This window comes from Elephas maximus, chromosome 12, assembly GCF_024166365.1.
Source record: "Elephas maximus indicus isolate mEleMax1 chromosome 12, mEleMax1 primary haplotype, whole genome shotgun sequence".
NCBI classification, from domain to species: domain Eukaryota; kingdom Metazoa; phylum Chordata; class Mammalia; order Proboscidea; family Elephantidae; genus Elephas; species Elephas maximus.
This window is the reverse complement of record NC_064830.1, coordinates 10,144,232-10,169,284: the sequence shown is the minus strand read 5'-3', so window position 1 is coordinate 10,169,284 and position 25,053 is coordinate 10,144,232. Positions and strand designations below refer to the sequence as shown.

The 25,053-nt window shown below is 43.3% G+C and overlaps 1 protein-coding gene across 1 annotated transcript in view; it reads left to right on the top strand.

The window, feature by feature from the left end:
- The window catches only part of PXDN (peroxidasin), a 144,467-nt gene that overhangs the window by 115,397 nt on the left and 4,017 nt on the right, over nucleotides 1–25,053 (top strand). Inside the window, exons 17-22 of the mRNA XM_049902573.1 lie at nucleotides 4,070–5,573; nucleotides 9,922–10,056; nucleotides 10,883–11,091; nucleotides 17,033–17,153; nucleotides 17,549–17,681; nucleotides 23,090–23,203. Coding sequence (XP_049758530.1) covers nucleotides 4,070–5,573; nucleotides 9,922–10,056; nucleotides 10,883–11,091; nucleotides 17,033–17,153; nucleotides 17,549–17,681; nucleotides 23,090–23,203 — 2,216 coding nt within the window. The remainder of the gene's footprint in view (nucleotides 1–4,069; nucleotides 5,574–9,921; nucleotides 10,057–10,882; nucleotides 11,092–17,032; nucleotides 17,154–17,548; nucleotides 17,682–23,089; nucleotides 23,204–25,053) is intronic.

The window sequence follows — 25,053 nt, the reverse complement described above, 5'->3', positions numbered from 1 at the left end:
TGCTCTAGGTCTGGGGATATAGCAGTGAACAAAACAGATCAAAATCTCTGCCCTCAGCTGTGGGGAACATCTAGCTCAATTGGTATAAAATAGTTTAAAAAGAAAATGTTCTACATTCTACTTTGGTGAGCAGTGTCTGGAGTTTTAAAAGCTTGGGAGCAGCCATCTAAGATACTCCACTGGTCTTACCCTGTCAAGAGCAAGGGAGAATGAAGAAAACAAAATACACAACGGAAAGATTAGTCCAAGGGACTAAGGGACCGCAACTACCATAGCCTCCACCAGACTGAGTCCAGCACAACCAGATGGTGCCCAGCTACCACCACTGACTGCTCTGACAGTGGTCACAAAAGAGGGTCCTGGACAAAGCTGTAAAAAAATGTAAACAAAATTCTAACTCACACACACACAAAGACCAGACTTACTGGCCTGACAGAGACTGGAGAAAACCCCAAGAGTATGGCCCCTGGACACCCTTTTAGCTCAGTAATGAAGTCACTCAGGAGGTTCACCCTTCAGCCAAAGATTAGATAGGCCCATAAAACAAAATGAGACTAAAGGGGCACACTAGCCCAGGGGCAAATGGGGACAGGAAAGCTGGTAATAGGGAGCCTGAGGTCAAGAAGAGAGAGTGTTGACATGTCATGGGGTTGGCAACCAATGTCACAAAACAGTATGTGTACTAATTGCTTAATGAGAATATAGTTTGTTCTGTAAATCTTCATCTAAAGTACAATAATTAAAAAGTAAAAAAAAAAAAGTGGGTTACAGACTGAGATCTTAAAAAAAATCTCTGCCTCCCAAAGATCTTACATTCCAGTGGGGGAAATAGACAATACACGGTAAATCAATATTCGTAATTAGCACATGGTGAGGTGAGTGAGATTAATAAAAATAAGAATGGCAGGTGTATATGGTGTGCTGGTTGGGACGGGGGTTACCATTTTATATAACTTGGTCAACAGATGAATGTCTCACTGAAAAGTTGACTTTTGAGCTAAGACCTGACAAAACCAAGCCACACAGATACCAGAGGGAAAAGTGTTCCAGGTGGAAGGAACAGCAAAGACTCTGAGGTGGGCTCATGTTTGGCATTTGAGGACCAAGTAGTATGGCTAGATCGGAGCAAAGGAAGGTTAAGGTATCAGGCTGTTGTGTGACAAGACTGTAAAAGGATGGGGCCAGACCCAGGAAAACTCGGGTAGGTCTACATAAATAAGAGAGTTGATGAATGTTTGCACCAGGCTTCTTTGGTGAAACGTGGTTGCATTCTAGATGTGATTCGAAGGTAGACAGGAGAAGTTTTTCTCATAGCTTGAGTATAGATGGTGAGAGAGAGGAGTCAGAAATGACTTGGGGTTTGTGCAAGCAGTTCGAAGAATGGAGATGACACTTAATGAAATGGGGGACAATTAAGTGAGGATAAAGTGTAAGAGTGGGATAGGATTATCTCACATACACATACACACACATTTATCTCCAGGCACACGTGTATACTGATTCTGTAATGCGATAAAGTAACTCACTGTTTAAAAATACAATTTAAAAGTTTTTCACTATAGTTCTTCATGGACATTTTTCTGTGTCATAATTCATTGTTTAGCCCATTTCCTTATTTTTAGATACGTATTTTTTCCTCACATTTCAATATTTTTAATCATTATTTGTTGTCTGTATTTGAGATAGTGGAAACCCTAGCGGCGTGCTTGTATTTTAAAGCAGATTACATCTAGAGTGAATAAAAGCGGTCTGAAATGTCAGTGACATTTTCAAAATTCCTAATGAAAGGCTCATTATCTTACAAGTTACTTACCCACGGAGGATGGTCAGCCCTCCCTAATTTTATAAGTAGGTTCGGTTTGTAAGACTTTATCTGGTTTGTAAAAGATAGTTTTGTTTGTGTGTTTGTTCTCATGTGTATTGGTGGATGCCTGCCCTGTGGCTTGAGCTTTGTGTGATCCCATGTCCAAGGACATAAAGCAAAGCCAAGCCTGGAAAGCAAGCCCGAAAGACTGTGCTACTGCCCGTTCTCTGGCCGCTAAGATTCAGCATGTCTGTTATTAAACCTATGGCTAAACGCCTTGGAAAAAATGATAGTGCTTGAAGAAAGCTACTGAGATTTGTCACTGAGCCCACAGACTGAAAATTTCAGAGGAAGCATTTTCCTTCTTGGCTGTCTTCTTTCTTGGCTCTTCTGATTTTCAAGATTGAAAATTTTCTGAGACTTCCTAAAAGTTTAACTGTGAAAGTAGAGCCAGACATTTCAGTCTCACTGTTGAGTCCTCGGGAAGTGTGTGCTGCTAAAACCTTTCAAGTCAAATTGAGCCTGAAAGCTCTGGTGGCAAGGAAAACCTGCGTGTTACATACAATGGCAAAAATTTTTTCCCATGCCATACGCCAGTAATTACATTTCTTTAAATTGCTTCTCCTCCAGCCTGTGAGTATTTTTTCCTTCTAATTCTTTTTTGCATTCTTACATAAGGATTTCAGACTCCTCCCCCGCACAAAAGGGGGCCTCTTCTTTCTTTTTTCGGAAAATAAAGTCATACTTTATTTTATCCTTAAATAACCACAGTCACTTGCTAATGGAACAGGTGTACTTGGTGGACACTGCAGAAACCCTGAAGTTAGGTTGGACCTCGCTGCTGTCGTTTCTTGTTACGCACTGACTTTCTTGGGGTGCTTGCTTCTTATCAGGGTAACCGCCGAAAACCCAGCTTTGAAAAGAATGAAGTGCAATCTAGTGTCAAACTGAGCTGCGTTGTAGTTCACCAGGTGTCTATGAGACATCCACTATCAATTGCTGTGTTCTCCTGAAAATGTTAAAATAGCTCCTGGTGCCTCTTTGAGTTTGCTGTGGTACGTGGTGCCCTACATCAAAGAAAGGGCCTTGTTCAACAGACACCAGGGTAAGGGGCCTGTTTCTTGTTTGCTTTAAATGTGTGCAGAGTTGGTCTTGAGAGCCATACATCAGCTCTTAGACACCTTAGAAGGAGGTTGCAGTGATGACTCAGAGCTCAGGAATGTGTATCTGTGTATGAAGCTGTTAGAGCCGGCCCTGGAGAGGAGGAGCTTTGAAGATTGAGAAGGGCTTAGACGCACGAACATTTAGGGGAAGGACATTGGCAAGGGAAAGAGTCATGAGCGTGTGCCACCCTGGGAATGTTAAGTAGTTCTTTTTGACTGGAGCAAATGTCTTGAAGGCGAAGGACAGCAGATATGATTATGAGGATCTATTTGGAGTAATTTGCCAGCTAACAAGTTTGGGATTTCTTCTGTAACTAGTGGGCAAAGACTGAAGGTTTTTTAGCAAGAAAATGTACTAGTCAGAACACTGCATATAGATTGGTTAGTGGGGGGTATGTTAGTGGTACACTATCTGTTGGGAGGCTGATCTTGGAATTCAAGGCAAGGAGCAGTGAAATCTGACCTGGGGTATGAACATAGGAATGGGGGGGGGCCCAGATTTTAGGAATATTTTGGAGGTATAATAGACAGGAGTTGGTAACTGATTGCCTGTTGAGGCAAAGGGAAATGAAAGCTTCAAAGATCACTGAAGTTTTGAATGATCTATGTCTGGGAAACGGGCCCTGACACGTGGAGAAGGGGCAGATTTTGGCGGGAGGCTGTCTGTGGTTGGTTATATTGAATTTTATTTGCAAGTTACATGCAGTGGTTTAAAGTGAAGTTGAAAATATGTAAGCTTGGATTCATGAAAGGTGTGAGGACTGGAGTTACGGAATAGGGAATTATCCCCCTTAGCATTAGTAATTGATACCATGAGGTTGGCTCAATTGCTAAGGGAGGCATGGTAGAGGAACAGGAAAGGCAGAGAGAACACCTTCATTTGGAGTTGGGGGAAGGAAAAGGAGCAGAATAGGACAAAAAGGAATTTTACTAAACAAGAAGGTGAGAGAGTGTCCACCAGGAAGGCCAGGTTCAGAGTAGTGTGGCAGGCTACGGAGAGCTCAGAGACGGTACAGATAAGAAGGAACTAGTGGGTGACCAATATTCTATCCCAGTTTTCCAACAGAAGTAAGTTTTGCCTTGCCTTTGCATCTCATTTTAGGTTACCACTATAATGACCTTGTGTCCCCCCAGTACCTGAGTCTGATTGCTAATCTCTCCGGCTGCACTGCCCACCGGCGAGTGAATAACTGCTCAGATATGTGCTTTCACCAGAAATACAGGACTCACGATGGAACGTGCAATAATCTCCAGCATCCTATGTGGGGGGCCTCCCTGACAGCTTTTGAACGTTTACTAAAGTCTGTGTACGAAAATGGATTCAACACCCCTCGAGGTATTAATCCAAACCGACTCTACAATGGGTACGTGCTCCCAATGCCCCGCTTGGTGTCGACGTCTCTGATAGGGACGGAAACGATCACCCCTGATGAGCAGTTCACCCACATGACCATGCAGTGGGGCCAGTTCCTGGACCATGACTTGGACTCCACAGTGGTGGCCCTGAGCCAGGCCCGTTTTTCCGACGGGCAGCACTGTAGTTCCGTCTGCAGCAACGATCCTCCCTGCTTCTCAGTCCTCATCCCGCCCAATGACCCCAGAGTCAGAAACGCTGCCCGCTGCATGTTCTTCGTGCGATCCAGCCCCGTCTGTGGCAGTGGCATGACGTCCCTTCTCATGAACTCCGTCTACCCCCGAGAACAGATCAACCAGCTCACTTCCTATATAGATGCGTCCAATGTGTACGGCAGCACCAACCACGAGGCCCGAGAAATCCGGGATCTGGCCAGCCACCGAGGGCTTTTGAAACAGGGCATCGTGCAGAGATCCGGAAAGCCGCTCCTTCCCTTTGCAACGGGGCCGCCGACTGAGTGCATGAGAGATGAAAACGAGAGTCCGATTCCTTGTTTCTTAGCTGGGGACCATCGAGCCAATGAGCAGCTGGGCCTGACCAGCATGCACACGCTGTGGTTTAGAGAGCATAACCGCATCGCCACCGAACTACTCAAGCTGAATCCCCACTGGGATGGAGACACCATCTATTACGAGACAAGGAAAATTGTGGGTGCGGAGATTCAGCACATCACATATCAGCACTGGCTTCCCAAGATCCTTGGGGAGGTGGGTATGAAGATGCTGGGGGAGTATAAGGGCTATGACCCCGGCGTTAACGCCGGCATCTTCAACGCCTTTGCCACGGCAGCTTTTAGGTTTGGCCACACACTTGTTAATCCAATACTCTACCGACTCGATGAGCACTTTGAGCCTATTCCTCAAGGCCACATACCTCTTCACAAAGCCTTCTTCTCTCCCTTCCGAATCGTGAACGAGGGGGGCATCGACCCGCTTCTCAGAGGCCTCTTTGGGGTTGCGGGGAAGATGCGCATGCCCTCCCAGCTGCTGAACACGGAGCTTACGGAGAGGCTCTTTTCCATGGCCCACACGGTGGCCCTGGATCTGGCTGCCATCAACATCCAGAGAGGCCGGGACCACGGAATCCCGCCCTATCATGACTACCGAGTGTACTGTAACCTGTCTTCAGCTTACACATTTGAAGATCTGAAAAATGAAATAAAAAATCCTGAAATCCGGGAGAAACTGAAGAGGTGAGTTTTAAAGAAACCGTGACTCTAAACCTTTGTTTTTTAAACAACAGGTTAAGAAAAATGATACACAAATTGTAGGTATTTTGTTTGTTTTTACAGCTGCGTTTTGGTGACTGTAAAGACAAATAGTGTGATCCTGGGTGGTGCAAACAGTTAACCCTTGACTACTAGCCAAAAGGTTGGCGGTTCAAACCTACCCAGAGGTGCCTTAGGAGACAGGTCAAGAGATGTACTTCCAAAAGGTCCCAGCCTTGAAAACCCTTTAGAGCAGTTCTGCTCTGTGTGCATGGGGTCACTAAGAGTCGGAATTGACTCTACTGCAGCCAGCCACAACTACACATAGTCAAGCTTTTGTTTGTGTAATAAAGAGGCTAAGGAGCCCTGGTAGTCCATTGCTTAAGCGCTTGGCTGCTAACCCTTCTGTGGGTGAAAGATGTGACAGTCTCCTTCCATGAGATTTACGGCCTTGGAAACCCTCTGGGAGCACCTCTACCCTGTCCTACAGACCAAACCAAAAAACCTGTTGCCGTCGAGTCAATTCTGACTCAGAGCTACCCTGTAGGACAGAGTAGAACTGCCCCACAGAGTTTCCAAGGAGCACCTGGTAGATTTGAACTGCCGACCTTTTGGTTAGCTGTAGCACTTAACCACTACACCACCAGGGTTTCCAATAGGGTTGCTATGAATTATTTGAATGGAAAAACACCAGACCTGAAACTATTTTTTGGGTTTCAAGGAATGGTTTCCTATTCATATCAAGAGTAGAGGGAGAAAAGAGCTAAAACTTGGCGTTGGCAGAGTAGGACCAAAACCAAACCCACTGCCCTCCAGTCGATTCTGACTCATAGCAACCCATAGGGTTTCTAAGGCTGTAAAGCAGACTGCCACGTATTTCTCCTGTGGAGCTGCTGGTGGTTTTGAACTGCCGATCCTTTGGTTAGCAGTCAGTTGCTTTAACCGCTGCACCAACAGGGCTCCTTGGCAGAGTAGGGCCCTTGAACAAACCATCTCTGATGGCTTTGGCTTGTAACTTATCCCTGTATTCACTGTGTTACCCCAAGTCCAAGCCATTCTAGCCACATCCTCTGTGATTGCCATTGACTGTGGCTCAGTAAATCTTCCCTACAGTCTTCTGAGCAGTAACATTACCGATCTGGGGGTAAATCTCATTGGCCTACAATTGTAGGTCTCAGTGGAAAGCAGAGTCACAAAGCCATTTGGTGAGTTACCATTCCTAAGAAAATGAAAAACGCCTTAGGTGAATTACATCTAAAAGGAACCCTCAAGCTCACCTTCTGTGACCCCTTATGTTACGGGTAAAAAGCAAAGATAGTACTCTGCAGCTCTTTAGTAAGTACTGGAGCTGGGGTTAGGGTCGAGGTTTCCAGGCTTAGACCCACTCACTTTCCCCTGGAACTTCTGAGACAATCTGACTGTCTCCAGAGTTCTCCTAAGTGTAGAGATCGAGCAGCTCTTCTTGCTTTAAAGGCCTGTTCCTATCTCTCCTTTGCTCATTAGCTTTTCTTCAGGCTATTTATACCAATTTCTTTGGGTACAGCCTTTTATGGAAATAAGAATAATTACTTCTTAGAGTTTTTACCGTAACGATCCTTCATAGTCCACAGACTTAATTAGTTCTATCATTCATTTTATACTTAAATATGTTAATTCCCATTTGAAAAGAATTGCTTCAAAAAAATTCTGCTTAAGACTTGTTTAGCGTGTTTTCTGAACCCTTGCCAGTTTACTGGCACTGAAGTTAGAACCATATTCTCCTTACGATCTGACCCATGCTTTCTAGAGAAAAATGATTTTGCGCTTATAATTTTTGCAAGCTGTGAATAAATGATTATTTCCTGCCAAGTTTAATATATTTCAATATTCATTGAAATAATACCATTAAATCACTAAGTAAATATACATATGCTCTACTGGTTTCAACCTATTTTTCATCCTTTTTTGCCACATTTTTTACTTAATTAGGATTTTTGTGGACTGCTTTCAGTTTTTATGTGCTTAAATATACTCCTTTGTTCTTGTCTGGACTGAAATGGATTACTTTTTCCAGTCATTCTCTCGTCTGCCAAACTTATTTTGAAAAAGTTCAAAGGAGTTAGCAGTCCAACTTTCTGTCCCTGGCAGACCCAGGAGTTGTGCTTAGTTATTTGTTATAGACCCTGATGTAGAAATTACATACTATTTACCCGCATATTATGTCACTAATTTATTTTTTTCTCTGTTAACCCATTATTTATTAGGGGAGGTAGGTTGTCAGTTGGGGAAATAAATATAGATACATGAAAAATTAAACAATGATAAAACCAAACCAAAACCCGTTGCCATCAAGTCGATTCTAAATCATAGTGACCCTATAAGACAGAGTAGAACCGCCCCATAGGGCTTCCAGGGAGCACCTGATAGATTTGAACTGCTGACCTTTTGTTAGCAACCATAGCTCTTAACCACTATGCCACATCAGGGGACATCAACTCTGTGAGGATTTCAAAGGGAAGAAGGACTTTTGTTTGTTTGTTTGGTAACAGATCTTAATGAAACGTCATTATTATCTATTTTACTGGGACCCATTTATTTTATTTTTATTTCAAGGCACCAAGGTGAATGGAAAGTGAATAGGATTTTATTTGGATTTGAGACAGCTGTGTCTGCTCCTAGCTGTGTTAACTTGTGCAAGCTACATAACCTCTTTTTCCACTAATATATGTAGTCACACTTACTGCCGTTACACATGTAACCACACTTGATATCAGCGTGTATAGCCTTCCAATCTTTTTTACCACTAATACATGAACACAGATATGAAAATAGCATATTGGACTAAAGCGGCGACTTTAAAGTTGGTTTGGTTTTTAATCTCGAACGTGCCTAAAGAATCTGTTTATTCCAGTCCTATAATGATGGGTTACTTCTGGGACTGGATAGAGTGAGCAGAGAGAAGGAACTTCCGCTCTCAGGAGCAAGAGTTCTCTCTTGTTTTTGAAAAGACCCTTGGGTGAGTCCAGCGCACCTGCTTCTCACACTACACCTGCTTCTCACACTACACCTGTTTCTCACACTACCTTAGTCACTACACCAGATAACCTTCAAGGTTCTTTCTAACTATATTTGCATCACAATAGATACCTTATACCCGGAAGTTCAATGTTCATGTCATTGAACGTAGCACAACGTACCCTTCTTTTAAACTTTAATTCCAAAAACTAAATGTTATTTTAAAAAACCTCTATTTTCCTTGTAAAAGGAACGTCCACTGAGGACACATAAGCCTTGTACACCTTGTTAGTTAAGAAGGAGACTTTCTGTCTTGATGACAGCTGTCACTCGTTTCAGCTTTGTGAAAAAAGGGCGGTCTGAATTATAGAATGTATTTTATAAAAACATAGTGGCACTTCGAATAGCAACTGAAACTAAGCCACCTGTTGCCTGGTGGAGTATTTTGGATGTTATATAAATTAGATAAGAATAATTTATAATAGAAGTTGTTGGTTTTTTACTAAGAGTATATTTCTAAGGAATTGGAAGAATTTGATGAATATGTTTGTTCTTAAAACATTTCAACTTTATTGTCTTAGCCTTTTATACTATCTCTGCTTAGTAAAGATTTTCTTTATAGCCAGTATATGTTCAATATATAGTAGAATCCCAATTTTATTCTTTAAAAAATGTGTCTGTAGCTATATATAGTTTGTGTTCATATAAAGCAAAATAAAACAAAAACAAACGCATTGCCATTGAGTTGATTCTGACTCATGGTGACCCTATAGGACAGAGTAGACTGCCCCATAGGGTTTCCAAAGCTGTAATCTTTATGCAAGCAAACTGCTACATTTTTCTCCATGGAGCAGCTGGTGGGTTCGAACTGCTGACCTTTCAGTTAGCAGCCTAGCACCTTAACCATTGCTCTACCAGGGCTCCTTGGTGTTCATAAATACTGGAAGGCGATACACCCCGATGTTACGTGTGGTTACGTGTATCAGTGGAAGGAAATTTGCAAGGCTATGGGAGCGAATATTAAGCGTGGTTATTCTGAATAGTAGGAAAAGGTGTGGTTTTAATTTTCTTCCTTATATATTTCTTGGCTTTTCTAAACTTATCGTAATAAATATTATATTAACACACACGTACATTTATGAATAAATCAGAAAGTAGGAAAATTTCTTTAAAGTGCAATGAATAAGTTAAAGAAATAAGGATGCGTTTTCTTTGGGAGGTAAAGGTCTGAATAATGTGAAAGAGTGACAGAAAAAATGACTTTTTCATATCCCCTTTGTTTTTGATCAGATAGAGCTCTGTTGAGTATATTTTAAAGGTTTTTGTTTTGTTTTTGTAGGTTATACGGCTCACCATTAAACATCGACTTATTTCCTGCCCTCATGGTGGAAGACTTGGTTCCTGGTAGCCGACTGGGACCCACCCTGATGTGCCTGCTGAGCACACAGTTTAAACGCTTGCGAGACGGGGACAGGTAAACATAGACGCAACAGAGAAGAAAATCCTTTGTGGGACTTGGGAGGGGGGAAGACTTGGTGGTGGCTCTGCCCGCGTGCTAACCAGACCAAAAACCAAACCCAGTGCCGGCGAGTCGATTCTGACTCATAGCGACCCTATAGGACAGGGTAGAACTGCCCCATAGAGTTTCCGAGGAGCGCCTGGCGGATTCAAACTGCAGACCCTTTGGTTAGCAGCCGTAGCTGTTAACCACTACGCCACCAGGGTTTCCACGGGCTAAGTATGAGGAAAATGCTTCACCCCTTAGTATTTGTTGTGAACAACTGATTTTTTTGATTAACTGATTTGGGCTTACCTGACACCACAACTTGAGAACTTTCATTTGATAAGAATATTTTTGTTCTGAAAAGAATTGAACAGTTCCTACAGTTACCCCATTGTAGGTGTTCAGAGGAGTTTGACCCTATAGCAAGATTTTCAAGTTTCAATTTTAGTTTAATGTTAATCAGTTGAGTTTAATGTATTGGAAAAGCAGGTGGCAGGCCTTTCCTAGTGACAACACCAGCAAGTAATTCAGTAGATAGCTTACGCATATGTCAGTTTGTTAAAAAGAAGCCTATTCTCATTAGTAGTTAATTAGAACAGTTAGCCCTCTGTTGTTTTTAGTCCAGATTTTTGTTCCTTTGGGGAATTTTTTTTTCCTTATAAGTAGGAGATACGGGCAATGTTTGAGTGATTTCTGTAGGTGAAACTTAGTAGAGGGATATTTTAATTCAGCTCCCTGTGGTCTTTGAGTCTCCTTGTTTTTAACCTGGTTCTGTTTTCATTTGGGGGAAATACAGGTTATGGTATGAAAACCCCGGGGTGCTTTCCCCTGCTCAGTTAACACAAATCAAGCAAACGTCCCTGGCCAGGATCCTATGCGACAATGCTGACAACATCACCCGCGTACAGAAGGATGTGTTCAGAATGGCGGAGTTCCCACACGGATACAGCGATTGTGACGACATTCCCAGAGTTGATTTAAGGATGTGGCAGGATTGCTGTGAAGGTTTGTATTCGAAAACATGCATCGCTTCTCATTTTTGACTTTGTTTTCTTTTTCGTTTTACCAGATTTGGTGAATTTTGTTTTTAATTTTTTATTGTGCTGAGTACACACACACACACACATACATATGTAGACAAATATTGTTGTTGTTATTAAACCAAAAAATACCAAACCCACTGCCATCAAGTCAATTCCGACTCATAGTGACCCTATAGGACGGAGTAGAAGTGCCCCATAGGGTTTCCGAGGAGCGCATGGTGGATTAGAACTGCTGACCTTTTGGTTAGCAGCCAAATTCTTAACCACTATACCACCAGGGTTGTTTTTGTTAGGTGCTGTCAATTCACTTAGCGACCCTATAGGACAGAGTAGAACTGCCCCATAGGGTTTCTAAGGAGCAGCTGGAGGATTTGAACTGCCATCCTTTTGGTTTGCAGCCAAGCTCTTAACCACTGCGCCACCAGGGGTCCACGTATTTATAGAGAGAGAGAGAGAGAGCCCTAATGGTGCAGTGGTTAATATTGGGGTTTGTTAAATTATGTTATATCCCTATTAAGGAATTATGAAGCCCAAAAAATAAAAACTGTGATTTTGAGAATTGTTTTTTTTTATTCTCTCACAGTCTAGTAGGCTACAAGTCCAGATTCAGGGCAACAGCTCCAGGGGAAGGCTTTCTCTCTCCGTCGGCTCTGGAGGAAGGTCCTTGTCACCAGTCTTCCTTTGGTCTGGGAACATCTCAGTGCAGGATGCTCTCTGCTCCTAGTGCAGCTTTCTTGGTGGTATGAAGTCCCCCCTCTCTACTCCCCTCCCTTTCCTTTTATCTCTTGAGAGATAAAAGGTGGTGCAGGCCACATCCCAAGGGAACTCCCTTTACATTGGATCAAGGATGTGACCTGGGTAAGGGTGTTACAATCCCACCCTAATCCTCTTTATCATAAAATTACTATCACAAAATGGAGGACAACCACACAATACTGGGAATCATGGCCTAACCAAGCTGACACATATTTTGGGGGGACACAGTTCAGTCCATGACATGCCACCCTTTGGCCCTCAAAAAATCACATCCTTGCAACATGCAAAACATATTCACCCCATCGTATAGCAAAAGTCTTAACTCCAGGTCCAAAATCCAAAGATTCCTCTTCATCCGTGAAATCTAGAATACGAGTTGTCTGCATCTAAAGGTACAATGGCAGAACAGGCACAAGCTAGACATTTCCGTTACAAATGAGAGAAACTGGAGGAAAAGAAGGAGTAACAGGCACCAAGCAAGTCAGCAGAACACATTACATTAGCCCTCAAAGCTTGAAAATAATCCTCTGTTCTCTGAGGAAGTCCCGTCCAGATCTGACTCTCACAGGTTTCACTCTTTGTGTCTAAATATGAGTTGTGTTGCTTGTTTACTATAACCCAGAAATGCCCACAAATAAAGGATACAGAAGAAACAAAAGAGCATATCAAATATATAAAATTTTCTTTTAAAAACTTTATGCTGGGTTTTCTAAATTTCTGTATCATCAAAGAAAAATGTTATAAAATATGTTTTACAGAATTAAAGTGTACCATGCAGATACAAAGGTGGTCTTACTATTTTGAGTCTACAAGCTTTAGTGGACAGAATGCTTCATGAATAACAGTCAACCCAGGCGCGTTTTCATTATATGCAGCGTTCCAGATTGCTCCTTGAGTTAGCTCTCAGCTGCTTACTTTGAAGACAGTTTGGGTGGTGCAAACCGTTAATGCCCTCATTGCAAGGTCTGAGCCCACCCTAAAGGTGCCTCAGAAGAAAGGCCTGGCTATCCAGTTTCAAAAAATCAGCCATTTCTCTGGCACACATGGGTCGCCATGAGTTGGAGGTGACTTGACGGCAACTAGTTGGTTGTTTTAACAGCAACCTGTTTTATGTGTCTGGTGTAATAACATTGTCAGTTCCTACTTGCATTCCTAAAATCCCCTTGTGGTTAACCTAGATTCCCATTTTCTAATTTGAATATGATGTTGGCTTTATTCAAACTATGATCAAAGACCCATAGAATGGTGGATCTGGAAGAGACTTTTATAACACATTTATATAACCCTACAATTTTGTGGGTAAGGAAATGAGGCCCAGGAAGATGAGGTAAGTCACCCAGCCACACTGCTAGCTGCTGGCAGAGATGGAACCACAACTGTGGTCTCCACGTTCCTAATCCAATACACTTTGGACTTTGTAGTGTAGTGGGGTAATTAGTAGTTTAAGAAAAACACACAAAGTTCAGAAAATACAGGATTATTTTCTCCACCGTCTCTTTTTTCCTGAAGTAATAGCTCTGGTCAGGCTGATATTTTAATTAGTAAATATTTTAAATCTGAATTGATACATTGGAGTTGTGTTTTAACAGCTTCATATATATGTATTTGTATGTATGTATATTTTAAAGCAAAATGTGATGTGTAATAGGGTAGAAGAACTCAAGTAAAAATTAAAATTGTGCTCAGTTTTCTAAATCTGGTTTTAAATCTGTTGGAAATCTGTATCTTTTTTTTTTTTTTAATATCCTCACTAGTTTATTCAGTTCAATATACTTTTCCACAAGCATGGCAGAAAAGTTGATTCTTGTATTTGCAGAACATTATTCTCTTGGAAAACCATTGGAAAGTACTAATTCTTTTTATTCTCTGATACAAAAACTTCATTTTCTGGTAAGTCTACCAGGTTACTTTTAGCTGCTTAAGAAGCAGTGGAGCCAGATTTTCTGCTCTTTTGCTCAGAAAATCCAAAGCCCTTTTAAAGACTTAATCTTTTAAAGCCAGGCATTGTTCTCCGTTATTTTATGAGCCCTTTCCTTACTGTCAGTTGAACTGTTTGAGAAATTTAGCTACTTAAAGCAATTTTTGACATAGTTTTTTCCAGGTACTCCCTCGTCGTCAGAATAGCAGGCATAGCCCTAAGCTGATCAAGCCCAAAGTGCTTTATGAGCTTTATCTGATCTTAGTCCAGAAGCCGTATCTAAGTAGAGCAGAAAGAGGGAAAGAGGAAAGAAAAAAAAAAAAAAGGTTTGGTAGAACCAAATGCTGATTGCTAATTAATTTTCATTTCAACTTTAAAAAAAGATTCATAGAAAGTAAACTTTCTTGAGCTGTACCTTTTAATCAGTTTTTTAAAATTTTATTTTGTTTTTAAGTTAAAGAATGACACCCCTGCACAAAGCAAACATAAAGAAGCAACTCCAGGGTAGATAGGTTCTTTTTCTCTTGACCAGAGTTAAGAATTACAGCTTTTGGGAAATCGAAGAGTTAAGGAAAGAATATACGCACACATGAGTGCGTGCGTGCTTGCACACACACACAAATTTTGGAATAATTTCAAACATAGAGCAGAAATGATGAATAGTACAAAGAACTCGTGGACTTCGCTCAGATTCATTGATTGGTAACATTTCGCTGCATATACTTCATTATTTACTATCCTCTTTCTCTGTATATGCATATTACGGGTTACATACACATATTACATATTTCGTTCCTATGTATTTTGTCCTTTGAGGAAGTTGCAGACATCTTGCTACTTTACTCCTAAATAATTGGTTTCAGTGTGTATGATCAAAATCGGGAAATTGAGCACGGGGGAAATGTTGTTATCTGACTTAATCTTATTCAGTTACCAGCTGTCCTGATAATGTCCTTTTATATCAGCGTATGTCCAATCCAGGATTCTGTCCAGAATCATGAATTAACATTTTATTTGCTTGTCTCTTAATCTCCTCGCATCTGGAACAGTTTCTCAGTTTTACTTTTTATCCTTTTCATAACATTTTCCTCCACTTGGGTTTGTCTGATTTTTTTCTCATGACTAGATTCAGGCTGTGCAGTTTTGGCTGGGATACAGTACAGGCAATGCTGTGTCCTTCTCAATGCATCGTGTTAGGAAGCACCTGATGTCATTTTGTCCCGTGATGGGTGATATTTGGATGACTTGATTAAAATGAGATGTGAGTGCTTGACAAGAAAAGAGATCCGTAACTCTGATAACAGGAAAATGTCATCAGGGTTAGGAAAACAAACACTTCTTCTCTTTTAAAATGAGCTCTTGTTGCTATGCTGAAATGCACCTGGACCGGATTATTTTAAAATCCCACTGAAACTGGTGCTGTTTCCTAAGAGTAGCGGGATGCTTGTAATGTGGATTTTCGCCTTTGAACTCCGGCTATCCTCTGTTTTACAGAGTGATCCGGAGGCATCTAATGGGCTTCGTACATTTATGTGGTGCGTGCACCAGCCTCCGTTACTACCAACCTCAAGAAGCACTGTGTGGGAAATACACTGCTAGGTCCCAGGAGGGCCACCTGCTTGTTGCCTAGGAATGCAGGGTAGCAAGGAGGTGGTGGCTGCACAGGTGTGATTTCACCTGTGCTTTTTTTTATGGTGAGTGGAGGCAACGGTGAAGGACATTGCTGGCAGAGTTCCCCTGCGGTGACATTTCAGTAGAAGCTCTTGGGTCTGGAGCCAGGGTCCACACCGCAGCCCTTATTCACACTTGTACCTGGTGACTGGATCAGTACCTCCATCTGCCTTATTCTCACATGCTGGTGCTTGTGTGTTACCTTTATGATTCCACAGGGACCCCTCCCCACTGCCCCAACCCTACACAGTCTGGGATGGGATTTTTAAGCCAAGAATAATCATTCTTGTTTCAGAAATGTTTAGGCTGTGGTCTTGAGTCAAAGGGGGAGGAAAGCTCTGGAAGGAATATGGGCAGCAGAGGGCTGGTGTGTTACTGGGAGAGGGTGTGGCTGTCAAGGAGAGGAGCTCCTGTCTATAGGATTTTATTCATGTCCTGGTTGCTGTTTAAGAAACACTGCAGTTTTCTGTTCTACCGCAGACAATGGGTGAGTAAAATACAGTGAGATGGATCCAGCGTTCTAGATTTGTATCAGAAACTAGTTAGCTGCCAAAATACATTCGTGGAATTGTTTATCAGCTTTAATATGTGGGTAGAAGTGGAGCTGTAGGTTTTGAAGCTGAAGCACACAACCGCTGGCTGCTTGACTTTCCAGCTTTAATCAGGACAAATCTAGACCAGAAGAATGATTGCAGGGGAGAGAGTAAGCAGACACGTTCGCTTCAGTGTATTCTTCCTGTAGGTTTTCTCTTCTTGCGGAGTTTCTCCTCCAGTCTTTTGAATTTTGAAAATGGCCGTATATGACCTTTACACTCATACCCTCTGCACTGAGAACCAGATGATTTGTTCAGAAGTGTGGAGACAGGACCCAGAGAGAGACAGAACTAAGGAGCAGTTTACTCCCATCTGAGGGCATCAGGAAGGAACTCTTAGCTAGGTCTGAAAGGTGAATAGGAGTTATCCAGGAGGGGAAACAGGGACGGGCATGCCTGCTGGTCCCAAGAACAGGACAGGGAGGCATGAAGTAATATGATACATGTGGGAATTCCATAATAAAGGGCTCCCAGAGCAAAAGATTAAGTGGGCAGAGATGAAAGATGGCACTGCCTGAGTAAACAGAGCCATATCCCAGAAGACTGGAGAGCTGGGAGCCCCATACCTAGGTGATGGGAAACCATGTAAGGGTTTTAAACCACAGAATGGTGAGTGTGGTTGGGTGACTTTGTAAAGGCTGTATTTGACTGGGGCTGTCTGCAGGCAGGGAGACTAGATAGGAGGCTGTTGGAGAAGTGGAGACTCGAGAGAAGGAGGGCTTGAACCAGAGATGGAGGCAACGAGAGAGGGTTAAATCAGCAAGACTGGTTATTTGGTTTGATGGGTCTAGGAGAGTGGGGGTACATCCATTCGATCCACTCAGTCATCGCCTGTGACATAAAGATGTCACAGTATATTTCATAGGTGTGCCATCAAGATTGTGAATACTTGAAAAAGTATACTTAATTTTTCCTAAAATTAGAGTCATCAACAGCTAATAGACCTCTTTATGCTTTCATTTCAGACTGTAGGACTAGGGGACAGTTTAACGCATTTTCATATCATTTCCGAGGCAGACGATCTCTTGAATTCAGCTACCAGGAAGATAAACCCACAAAGAAAACAAGACAACAAAAAATATTGAGGTACGGTTGTCAACATGGGTAAAATTTGATGTATAGAGTGACCTCCCACACTCCTAGAAATAGTTCTGAAAGTCTCACCATCATAGTATTATTGGGGATTGAGCTGATTGCAAGGGCAGATCTCTGTTGCCACCAGGTCCCCCTTGTGACAGGTGGTGAACACAGGCTGGTAGGCTAGGCAGTGGGACAAGCCTGTAGCCTGTGTCGTGCCTTGTCTGTATTGATAGTGCAACCTCCATCAAGCTCAGAGTCAAGCATCTAACCCAGTGGCACCATTCAAGCAACTTTCAATTTTCCTTTGAGCTCTGAAGGTGGCAGGTTTTGAACTTGCATAAAATGACAGCAGTTGTAACTGCTAAAATTATATTTTGCTTCTCCTTTTTCCCTCCCTACAGTGTTGTAAAACACAATAAATATTTCAGTAACGCCACTTCAGCCTCCTATGAGCCCGCAAATGTACCAGGGACAAATGACTTCAAAGAATTTGTTCTGGAAATGCAAAAGACCATCACAGACCTCAGAAAACAGGTAATGGGAATTATAAGTTACTCTGTCTTTGTATCCACAGTCATCATTTTCAATAGCATAAATCCTTCCTACCTATTTTAAAAACATTTTATTTAGTAGGTGATTCTGAAGATGTAAATTCTGCCTCAGCACTTTGTAATAATCCATAAATGTTCAAACTCCTAGAACCTCTAGCAGAGGGTATTTTTGTTTGCTTTGCTCTTCTTTTTAGCCTTGTTTGCAACCGAGTCACACTGAACTGTCATCCCCACCCTGCCCAGCCTGATCAGGTCCACTGAGGTGGTGGAACACCTGAGCACCGCAGAAGCCACAGGGTTGCCAACCCTGTGACGGTTGTTGGAAGGGTGGGAGTTGCACAATTCCTCTGCCTATTGGAAACATCCATACCACATACCGCGTTTTTACGCAAATAATGCACGCGTTATACATTTTTTATAACTGTGTTACGTTATTTTCGTAAGCACACTATACCAATTTTTTTTTGTACATGTTGCTGACTTAAGTTTCTATTTCTAATCACAAATGTGAGGTATATAAGTGGCAAGGGTCCCACAAAAAAAAAAAAAAAAACAGATTTACTGGCCTGACAGAGACTGGAGAAATCCTGAGAGTATGGCCCCTGGACACCATTTCAGCTCAGTAATGAAGTCACTCCCGAGGTTCACCCTTCAGCCAAAGATTATCCAGGTCCATAAAACAAAATGAGAGTAAAGGGGCACAGCAGCCCAGGGGCAGGAACTAGAAGGCAATAGGGGACAGGGAAGCTGGTAACAGGGAACCCAAGGTCGAGAAGGGAGAGTGCTGACCTGTCGTGGGGTTGTTAACCAGTGTCACAAAACAGTATGTGTACCCGCTGTTCAATGAGAAGCCAGCTTGTTCTGTAAACCGTCATCTAAAGTTCTATAAAATTAAAAAAATAGAAGCAGCAAGGGTCCTTTTATACGCCTGTGCTTGCAAGCATGTGACTAAGGCGACCTATGGTCATTGATCAAAGACATTAGCACTAGGAAGACATAATTAAACTACGAAATAAGCACCTAACATAAAGTAACGGTTTCACTTAAGACGGTCTGATAAGTTTTGGCATTCAACTGTTAGGCTAATGTGCTGTAATTATCAACTTAATAGAAACAAATGCAGGGTTTTTTTTTTTTTTCTGATTTCCGGGGGTGAGGAGAAAGCGCTACCAAACTTGGTCCAAGACTTCTTGATCATGACCTATAGCTTTATTGTACACTTATGATCGGAAGTAACATTTTGGACTGTTATTATACATGTAAGCAGGAGATTAAAGAAAACGCAGAGAACAAAGGAATAGGAACAGAACGGTGTGATTTACTTGTAAAATGGGAGGACAGGTGAATGAGGCCGAAATTCACTTCGGGAAATGTCACAAGACGTGTGGGGCACTTGCATGGGCGCACTGTGTGTAACTGTTTTACTGAACCTCATCATTTCCAGGCACTGTATGTGTGTACTCATTGTTCACATGGGCTTGTATTTGTGAAAAAATACGGTAAGTCCTGCCAGTGTTCTGCTCACTTCAGGAGGATTCAGATTTGTTTTCGTTTGAACTCTTGAGCTACTTCTTCAGTAATAACTTTTAAATAACTGCTCCCAGGGAGTGGTGGGATGTATTTTGGGGTTGGCGCTTGGATGTATTTGATCAGGTACCTCTGGATGTGAGTCAGGTGACAGGTACCCTCCAGTGCGTCAAGCAGGACTACAGGAATTTCCCCACAAGGCACTTCCTGAGGCACCTCAGAGGTTTTGCAAACAACGAATGTCTCCTCCCTGTGGGATAACTAAGACTTACACTGCCCGAAAGGAGCCTTGGTGGCGCAGTGGTTAAACACTTGGCTGCTAATTGAAAGGTCGACTCCATGGGAGAAAAGATATGGCAATCTGCTTCCGTAAAGATTACAGCCTAGGAAGCCCTGTGGGGGCATCTCTCCTCTCTCATACAGGGTCGGTATAAGTCCGAATTGACTCGATGGCACACAACAACAACACTCTGCCCAAGGAGCTTAGTTCCATCTTTCCTATTTTCTATATTGTACTCTTGGGTAAAATCGGGGTTATTCATTGGGAGAGAGAGAAAGAAATGTAACCGAACCAAACCCATTGCGGTCGAGTCGATTCCGACTCACAGCGACTATATAGAACAGAGTAGAACTGCTCCATAGGGTTTCCAGGGAGTGCCTGGTGGATTTGAACTGCTTCTAACCACTACGCCACCAGGGTTTCCAGAAGAAAGCATAAGGCTAAATAAAAAGAAGCGTGCAAACCACTGCTCTTCATACTTAAGTGGATTACACGTGGTACAATTTTCATGAGGTATACAAATAAGTGGTGCTCATGTTGTAATACTTTGAATTTTGTATCTGCAGCTCTGTTAACTTATAGGATTCTCACTTATTAGGTTTGGAAGATACTTTAGTTATTTTCTAGTCTGTCTCTAAGGTTTCATTCTCAGAAACACAGAGAAATTCCAGATTCTTCCACATCTGCCTCCTACATGCAGATCCTTGTTCTGTCTTCTGGAGTCTCGTGTGCCATCCAGCCAATTCTGACTCATACCGACCCTATATGACAGAGTAGAACTGCCCTGTAGGGTTTCCTCAGCTGTAATCTATATGGGAGCAGATCACCGGGTCTTTTTCCCTGCAGAGCCACTGGCGTATTCAAGCTGATTTTTTTTATTAACAGCCGAGTGCTTTAACCACTGTGCTGTGAGGGCTCCCTGCTGGAGTCTTAAAAATGAATTATTTCACATGACAGCCCTTCAGATACTTGGCAGCAGTGATGATTCAGTCACTCAGCAGACTGAGTGAGCACCCACTATGGGCCTGGCATTGTCCAAGGTGCCAGAGGTGCCAAGAAATAATACCCTTTGCCATAGCCTAGGAATGGGAGAGGAAAACCCAAGCAGATACTTAGAGCGTTGTGATCAGGGCACGGAGCATTACAGTGAGCCAGCTGCGGGCTTCAGGGGCATATGTAGTAACTAGCACAGTCAGCCAGAACAGACTTTCTAGACTAAATGACTCTTTGATGCTTTTTAAAGGGTGGGTGGAGGTGAGGTCTCTGCAAGATGGAGCTGCTTGAGAAAAGGCAGGGAGGCAGAAAACAGCATGACGCGTGGGGCGCTGTAGGCCAACATTCCACACTAACTAGGGTTTGTTCGTTACTTCTGTTTTTCTCTGGCATCGTTGTTTCTTTTCTATAAACTGCGTGTGATCCAAGTTAGTGCTATGAACCCCTTTGTTGGCTACATGCATCAGAGAAGACAGTGGGCGTGGCCATCCTCAGAAATGTTGCCATGCCTTGAGAAAGCCATGTGGAGTATTTGTCATTATTTTTTCAACCGATGGCAGCTCAGGACGTACGTGTGCAAAATTTGTGGTCATATCACCTCTCTCCGCATCCCATATATTACCATACTTGCTCCATGCAGCTGTGTTTATTCTGAGTATCTCTGAGGTGAATGCTGGATCAGAATTACGTTGTTCCTCTCTCTGACTTTAAATTTAAAAACAGTCAGCCAACAGATAGTGAAGTGAATGTTTCAGACCTCCTCAGCGGCTTCCAGAGAACAGAGATGGCCTGGTTTGCAGCTTTGAGTTCTTTCCAGCCATCCTGCAGCATGACTTCTGAAGCTTCACGGAACTTCCCCCTTTGCTTCATGTTTTAGACTAGGAAGGGTCTAAGATAAATTGAATGCTGATTACGCTAATGAGAGATTCATATTTTAAAGATGATTTTCATTTAGGAGCTGGATCTGAGACAGTTCCCAAAGTTAATGCCTATTTGAGTAATTAAATCTTAGAAGACCCGGCTATCAGTGCTGTAGAATCTTAAAATTCAGAGATTAAGGTGATTTTTCACACCTTTCTATAGCGTAATATTTTGCATTAGTAAGATAATCTGCTCTTACGTACCTTTAAGACAATATATTTGTTGTTGCCAAGCTGTGGCACAGACTAAATGGAAGGCTTTTTAGTTGAAATAGGTACATAGGAATTTTTTTTTTTTTTTTTAAGTTTATTCATGGCCACTTTATCAAAGCAGGCACCCTTACCCAAACCTGGACATGGTTTGTTAGAAGGTTTATTAGAAGAATGGGGACATTTACAATAAATAAATTACATCCGTTCCAGACCTCACTTATCAGCTAGGTTTAGGTTCAGGTGCAAGTGACAGAAAACACACAATAACGTGGTTGAAATGAGATAGAAGTTGATTTCTCTCTCATGTAAGTCTAGGGTTCGATGGTCCCAGGCTGCTGCGTCAGAGACCCAGGCTGCTTCTATCTTATTGCTCTATCGTATGTGGCCTCTATCTCTGAGGTCACTTCTTAGCTCAAGGATTTTTCAGCCACCACCACCCTGTCTGCCCTCCCCTCAGCAGCAGGGAGAAAAAGGGTAAGAGAAGGGCATGCTCCATCCTTAGAAGACGCTTCCAAGTAGGTGCACCTTTGCTCACATCCCATTGGTCAGAACTTAGTCACCTGGCCACACCTGGCCTCAAGGGAGGTTGGTAAGTGTAGTCTTTATTCTTGGACACCGTGTTTCCAGATTTAAAAAAATGAGTGGTTTTATATTATAGAAATAAAGATTTGATATTGGGAATTATTAGCCTGTCACAGTCATTCATTCATTTGAAAATAGAAGTGTAGGTTTTTATCATCTAATTGGTTCATTGATTTTTGCTTTCACAGCCCTGTGAGAATATCCTCGTTGTTTGTTTGCAAAGGTTTTTTTTTTTTTAATAACTACTAACCATATTTTAAAGAAATTACCTGGTGTCTAAATGGTTTAGCACTCGGCTGCTAATTGAAAGTTTGGCGGTTCGAACCTGCTGGCTGCTCCACAGGAGAAAGCCCTGGCCATCGGCTCCTGTCAGCATTACCACCTAGGAACCTATGGGGCAGATCTACTCTGTCATATAGAGTCGCTGTGAGTCGGAATCGACTCTGGCACACATAGCCACCACCATATATTAAAGTGTATACCCTTCTGGTACCAGATGAGGCAACGGACAGGTAATCTGGTCATGAAGCACTGCGACACAACTGGCACCTGCCTGATCTGTAAACTTCCCATTCTGTACAAGTTTAGAATTAATCATCTCAAGCTGTGTTATTTTAAGGCATCACTTAAAGCAAAGAAACATTTAATATAAAAGCTCAATTTTTCTAAATTGTGGTAAATACATACGTAACAAAGCGTGTGCCTTTTCAGTGTTCTTCACAGGTTGAATTCAGTGACCTTCGTTACGTTTATCATCCTGTTCCCCCGTTACCGTTATCCGTTTCCAGATTTGCAGGCCACCCTGAGCAGAAGCTATAAGAGGTAACAGTTTAACCCGAAGTGGCCAACAAATGCTTTTGCTTTGCTTTCTTGCAGATAAAGAAACTTGAATCCCGACTCAGTAAAACTGAGTGTACTGACGCAAAGGGTAAATCTCACACAAACAACGCGAGGTGGAAAAAGGACTCATGCACCGTTTGTGAATGCAAAGTGAGTTTGGAGATCTGTTTCCACATTCCAGGTTACACTCTGAAATCCCAAGAGACGGATTTACTGAGCTAAAGGTGGTGATTCCATGGTGGGTGGGCCCAAGTTTCAGAAACATGCCTCCTCCGGCTCTCCGTTTCTGATCTCCCCCCACCCATCTTTCACACGGAAGCACTGGGTCTGGCCAGCACCGCTTTGCTGAGGAAGTACTAGCAGGTGCAGAGCCTGTGCATAAATGTGACCTCAGGATGGGCAGTACCCACCCACTGCAGGTGGGCAGCAGGCACCCACTGCAGGCGGGCAGCACCCACCCACTGCAGGTGGGCAGCAGGCACCCACTGCAGGCGGGCAGCACCCACCCACTGCAGGTGGGCAGCAGGCACCCACTGCAGGCGGGCAGCACCCACCCACTGCAGGTGGGCAGCAGGCACCCACTGCAGGCGGGCAGCACCCATCCACTGCGGGCAGGCAGCAGGCACCCACTGCAGGCGGGCAGCAGACACCTACAGCAGGGGGGCAGCACCCATCCACTGCCCGTGGGCAGCAGGCATCCACTGCAGGTGGGCAGCAGGCACCTACTGTGGGTGGGCAGCACCCATCCACTGCGGGCAGACAGCAGGCACCCACTGCAGGCGGGCAGCAGACACCTAGAGCAGGCGGGCAGCACCCATCCACTGCGGGCAGACAGCAGGCACCCACTGCAGGCGGGCAGCAGACACCTACAGCAGGGGGGCAGCACCCATGAGAGCCTGTTGTGTACTCCCTTCCCAGTGCCACAGTTTGGTAGCTTGAAGTCAGCCATGTTGGGAGTATTTACCCCATGGAAACCCAAAAAAGCCACACATCAGGGCTTCCCACCTGACAGGGCAGGTATTTGAACATTTACCTAGACACACCCCTGACTTTGTCACTCTGGGGTAGGGGAGAGGAGTGGTTAAAAAGGTGAATAAGACGTGGTCCCCGTCAGGCAGCTCATGGTTTTCCAGAGAAAGCAGACCTATAAAGAAAAATTAATAAATACATTTACAAAATTCATTCTTTTTCATCAAAGTTTATCTGTTTATACCCTAACTTGTCCTAGGAAAGGTTTAAGAAACCCTTAAGCAGTCGTGTTTTTGTGCCCTATGAGGTCATGGTTATTACTCTGCTTTGCAGGCGAGAAATCTGAGACTCGGAGATGTTAAGTGACTTGCCAAATGTGACTATAAATGAAGAACAGAGTCTTTAACTAGGGTCGCTCAGTGTGGTCACAGGGTGCCTGGAGGAGGGGCCAGTGGGGCTGAAGTCCAGCCTGGGCTGCTCTTGTACAACCGGGTTTTGTCCTCCCAGAGGGGAGGGCTGGGCATGACTCAGACTTAACCCCAAGCCCAGGTCCCTGGGCCATGTATACAAGGGCTGTGGGAAGACAGCAAATGGAAACAAGCCCATTAAGAGACCTATGAGTTAGCAAAGAGGGTGAGTGACCCTTTCAGGCTGAGTCATAGGGAAGGGCTTCCACAAGGAAATTGGGAAATTAGCCTTGAGGAAAGGAGAGAGTAGGGAAAGAGGGCTCTCCAGACGAGCCTGTTCATAGGCAGGATCAGAGAGATGGAAGCAGCAGAGACCCTGCACCAAGGAGGCCTGCTTAGCCAGGTGTGTGGTGTGATGGGGGTCAGCACTGTGTAGATGGCTCTGGCTGCAGCCCAGCCTTCATGAAAAGTGTTAGGAAGATGAGGACAGGAGGAAGGTTTGGGCCAATCTGGGGACCCAAACCTCCAGTGCCAGTATGGGAAGTGTGGATTTGTGCCCCTGTCCTGCGGGATAGCGGGAGAAATTTGTTTCCATATCACTGGTGGTTGTGTCTGTTTGGGAAG